Source organism: Salvelinus sp. IW2-2015, linkage group LG3 (genome assembly GCF_002910315.2).
Source record: "Salvelinus sp. IW2-2015 linkage group LG3, ASM291031v2, whole genome shotgun sequence".
Classification (NCBI taxonomy): Eukaryota; Metazoa; Chordata; class Actinopteri; order Salmoniformes; family Salmonidae; genus Salvelinus; species Salvelinus sp. IW2-2015.
In genome coordinates, this window is record NC_036840.1 from 21,889,004 (window position 1) to 21,894,160 (window position 5,157).

Below are 5,157 nucleotides of genomic sequence, written 5' to 3' on the forward strand. Positions count from 1 at the left end.
GGGGGTCCAAGGACCAGGGCAGCAGGACTGACGAGACTGAAACTGGAGACAGGGGCCAGAGTCAGAGCAGACAGAACTGTAGCGGAAGGAAAAACAGCGCCAGGCAAGTGAAAGACATGGCAACACAGGAAAACAGATCTATGGAGGAACCAAACGGCTAAAAATGCAGAAAGACTGAGCAAGAGGTTACGATCTGGCAGCGTGGAAGTGGCAGGGCTGAGTATTTGTAGAGGTTTTGATATGGAACAGGTTGCAGCCTGGGTGGGATGCCTGATTTGCCTCACCACACTTGGTCTCCGCCCACACAATCCACATACACACACAAGTAAAAGAGGAGAGAGCACTGGGGAGTGGCGGCAGGTTTAGGGAGACACAGGAGGAGAAGTAGAGGGCGTGACAAGTGCAGATGTACACAGGCATGGATAAAAGCTGGAGAGACATTCATGAGATCATCTTCACTAGACGAATCAATCGTGGCCCTTCAGCAATTTTCTCAAAATTGCTTAGAATAAAAGAAGAAGGGCAAGCAAGCCCAAGCATGCCGCTCAAACTCCATGTTGTGGGGGGAATTTCTCGCCAGGTGACCAGGCCATATTTGATGGTAAGTTTGGCATTTACAAATCTAAATGTACATAAAATATTGTACCTAACCGCCGGACTGCTATGTGTTCCACAATAATTCACTGTTGCTCTTTTTGGCAGGTATCATGGCCGAGATTTTCGTTTTGAGGAAGAAATCATCAATGAAGATTATGTGACCACTATGTCAAAAGGTGTTTCTTGGACCGATAACATGCATTTCTTTGTCAAAGAGAGTAGGATTATACAATATTTTGCTAATTTTTAGGCCTACGTAATGTATAATTTCTAGTATTGTACCTAATGTTCGGCTGTTAGGTAATGTATTTTTTTTCTTCTCCAAATCAAGATGACACCTCAGCAAGGTTTAACCCGTGGTCGTGGAGCTGGGTGGAACTGCAACTAAAATGTAATTTAAATAACCATCTGCATTTTGAATGTCTTTTTCTAGTTGTTTTATGAACAAAAGCATAAAGATGTTGATGAAGAAATACTGTAATGCTGTTTTGAGTTAGAAAGGTAACACTTCAGAGTACTTAAGCATCGAATACATTGCAGGTAGGGGGATGTTCACATCTACAGTAGCCGGGCTATAAAGAGACTATTGTCCTGCTAATCGGGCTACAAGTGTTTGAAAACCTGTTTTCAAAATGCCACCAGCAGTCCATCACTACTGTAAATAAAAACACAGCATCTTATTTACATTCTTTATTGTAACCACAATGTCACAAATAATTTGTATCTACCTTTCCAATTACTTTTAAGAGTTTGGGATTAATTTGATTAATATTATGGTGTTTCTATTCCAAGAAAAACGAAAAACCCTCTGGGTTTCCGTTAGTATGGAACAGAAAATATGGCGCGGTACAACGTGACGGTCGGGAGTAGGCTACAGTACTGGGCTATTTAGCTAAAGAATCCCCGTGTCGTGCGGGCACGTGGGAGATTGGGGTTCAATTCCCCGAAGGGGAAGACGGAATAGGATGTCGGAATAGAATAATTTCTTAACTGATTTGCCAAGTTAAATAAAGGTTACACTAAGAGCATAACATTTCTACAATGTAATTGTAGTCTAACCAATACCCAAAAGGAGATTCAGTCAAAATAAAAATCTCATTGATTTATTAAGACCAGTCCCCATGCTTGTCTCAGAGCATCACGAAACGGTGCTAAAATAGTTGTAGGCTAATGCTTCAAATGCTATTGCTTCTATAAAACAATATACTCTTCAAATAAATAAGACCTACACCACTTTCAACAGCAAATTACTCAACACTAGTGAGACTCAAGTCGCCTAGGGTAGGCCTACAGTATATAAAAAATATGACGTGAMTCTCCTCCAATAATTACATATAGAGGATTGGAGGATATTTCTGTAATTCAGTGATATTTATTCCCATAGTAATTCGTTATGGATCCATAACTAAATAACCATTGGCATTTTGAAAGAGTATTTTTTTCATTATTTTATTAACGAAAGCATAAAGATGCCATTATTAGTTACATTGTTTTACTCTGAACGTGCAGACTGGCACTAAGAACAGCGGGAACATTTCCCTAGTCAGCGCAATTATTAGTGCAATGCCCCTTAAAGCGTTGCTCTGTGCTTCCTATTGTGGTGGGGTGGGGGTCCATCCTCCCTCTCCCTTCCTCCTCCTCCCTTCCCAATTGGCTAGGTCTGTCTTCTGGCGCGGCTCTGCGGCCCATCCCGTGCCCCCTGCCCTCGTGCCTTGAACCTCGTTTGCTTTCAGTGGATACAGCTGGAGAACTGCAAGGCAATCCCATTGTGCGCCACTCAGTAGCCATGACCAATATGACCAATACAGTGGGGCAAAAAAGTATTTAGTCAGCCACCAATTGTGCAAGTTCTCCCACTTAAAAAGATGAGAGAGGCCTGTAATTTTCATCAAAATGATCACAAGAAACCCAGTGAGCAACAAGATTCCCAAACCACAGGGGGACCTAGTGAATGACCTGCAGAGAGCTGGGCACCAAAGTAACAAAGCCTACCATCATAACAAACTACACCGACGCCAGGACTCAAATCCTGCAGAGCCAGACTGTCCCACTGCTTAAGCCAGTACATGTCGCAGGCCCGTCTGAGTTTGCTAAGAGCATTTGGATGATCCAGAAGAAGATTGGAGAATATGTCATATGGTCAGATGAAACCAAATAAACTTTTTGTAAACAACTCAACTCTTGTGTTTGGAGGACAAAAATGGCTGAGTTGCATCCAAGAACACCATACCTACTGTGAAGCATGGGGTGGAAAACATCATGCTTAGGGCTGTTTTTCTGTGAAGGGACTCAGACGACTGATCCGTGTTAAAGGAAAAATGAATGGGCCATGTATCGTGAGATTTTGAGTGAAAACCTCCTTCCATCAGCAAGGCATTGAAGATAAAACGTGGCTGGGTCTTTCAGCATGACAATGATCCAAACACACCGCCCGGCAACGAAGAGGAGTGGCTTCGTAAGAAGCATTTCAAGTCCTGGATTGGCCTAGCCAGTCTCCAGATCTCAACCCCATAGAAAATCTTGGAGGAGTTGAAAGTCCGTGTTGCCCAGCAACAGCCCCAAAACATCACTGCTCTAGAGGAGATCTGCATGGAATGGGCCAAAATACCAGCAACAGTGTGTGAAAACCTTGTGAAGACTTACAGAAAACGTATGACCTCTGTCATTGCCAACAAAGGGTATATAACAAAGTATTGAGATAAACTTTTGTTATTGACCAAATACTATTTTTCCACCATAATTTCCAAATAAATTCATTATAAATCCTACAATGTGATTTTCTGGATTTTTTTTCTCATTTTGTCTGTCATAGTTGAAGTGTACCTATGATGAAAATTACAGGCCTCTCTCATCTTTTTAAGTGGGAGAACTTGCACAATTGGTGGCTGACTAAATACTTTTTTGCCCCACTGTATATATTGTCCTGCTAATAACAGGGTTAATAATATATCTGTGAGAATATCCAAGGGGCTTTTATATAATTCTAAATTAATAATTATCTTTTTTTTTTTTWWATAACAATATTTTGGAGATTATTTAGTTTTCAAATAATGTAAAATGAGCGAGAAAAAGGCCATTCTTGAACATGGGGTGAAACATTGTTACTAATTTGTAAATAAAGCCAGTTTTTTATTTATTTATGTTTTTAGAGGGAGAGAAACCATAAACTTACAGTCATTTCATGGTTCTCCCAATCAAGGCCAGCACAGGTATTGACCCAGCATCTGTAGCAAGACAGCTTGCACTACTATGCAGTGGCTTAAACCATTGTGCCACTCAGGAAATGTAGAATGGGACCACTCGGGAGTGGCCTACACTACTACAGTAAGAGCAAAATAATCCTAACAAAATAAAATAATAAAAACCTTAGTGTAACAGTTTTGGTAAGTAACACTGAAGWCGTGCACAATTATCAGTTTCTATTTAGGTTTATGTTGCCCATTCATTGTCAGTTAGAKACACAGTWGGACCCAAAAGCATAATCAGTGCTCTAACTCCCCCTTGMGCTGGTTTGGAGCAATGAAGTGGTGACGCAGGGTACCGTACTAAACCACAAATTACCTTGAAGTATAATCGCAAAACCTTTAGTGGAGCAACCACTGTAGGCAGACCTTTTTAAAATGATGAAATAGCCTCATAAAAATGGGGCCCATGTCAAGTGGTTATGGGCATGGAGGCACTGTTGTGGATGAGAGATAAGATGACTTACCTGTCACTGTCAGTCTGACTATATCACTCCACTCAGAATGCTTCTGCTGATTAGTAATACGTRTACCCAKAYACCTGTAGTCAGCACTGTCTGACATCTTAACCTCACTGATCTCATATTCATTCTCCCTACTGAAGGAGTTTACATCATCCTTGCTCCATGTGTATTTCCAGTCAGTGACTTYTCSCCTCTGTATGTTGCATCTGAGAGTGACAGCTTCTCCTCTGAATATCTGGGAGGATTTGGGKTRTATGGTCAGAACAGCCTTTGCCTTTCCTGCACAAAATAAAACCAACATGATACAATTATTTTACACWTGTTATTTTGGAACACTCAAAAGCACATTTAAAAAATCACAAACAAAGAAATATGATGAAGCATTAAGAGATGAAGGCTTGATCAAGTGTACAAATATAATATCTACCATCATCATCTTCAGAGTGTCCAGAGTAGATGTGTGTACTCAGCACTACAACAAAGAAAGTCACATTGCACCAATATTAGCTTGAAATAAATAGCATGCCATATTCATGTCACTGTTTACCAAATCCATCCTGTACTTTATTTTAAAGGTGCAATCTGTGATTTCTACATCGATTTTTGCGCTTTTAAATGAAACACAGCCATTTATTCTTGAAGAGTATAATTTTGAATTCCCTCATTAGCTTAGTACAACTGTCTTATCCCATCATAACCTACAATATGGTTATTTTATTACAATTATTGTAAACAATGTACAATTAAAGCCCCTTGGGCGTAAAAATGTAATCAAAATCAACCAAACACAGCTCAGCCCTGCGCCTTTGTTTTGGTATACGCTGAGGATGGGGCTAAGAAATTCATTAATCTAT

The 5,157-nt window shown here is 40.4% G+C and overlaps 1 protein-coding gene across 1 annotated transcript in view; it reads right to left on the minus strand.

The window, feature by feature from the left end:
- LOC111956328 (leukocyte immunoglobulin-like receptor subfamily A member 4) overlaps positions 1-5,157 on the minus strand; it is a 22,906-nt gene that overhangs the window by 10,454 nt on the left and 7,295 nt on the right. Inside the window, exons 2-3 of the mRNA XM_070449554.1 lie at positions 4,731-4,775; positions 4,307-4,582 (exon numbers count right to left, since the gene is read on the minus strand). Coding sequence (XP_070305655.1) covers positions 4,307-4,582; positions 4,731-4,775 — 321 coding nt within the window. The remainder of the gene's footprint in view (positions 1-4,306; positions 4,583-4,730; positions 4,776-5,157) is intronic.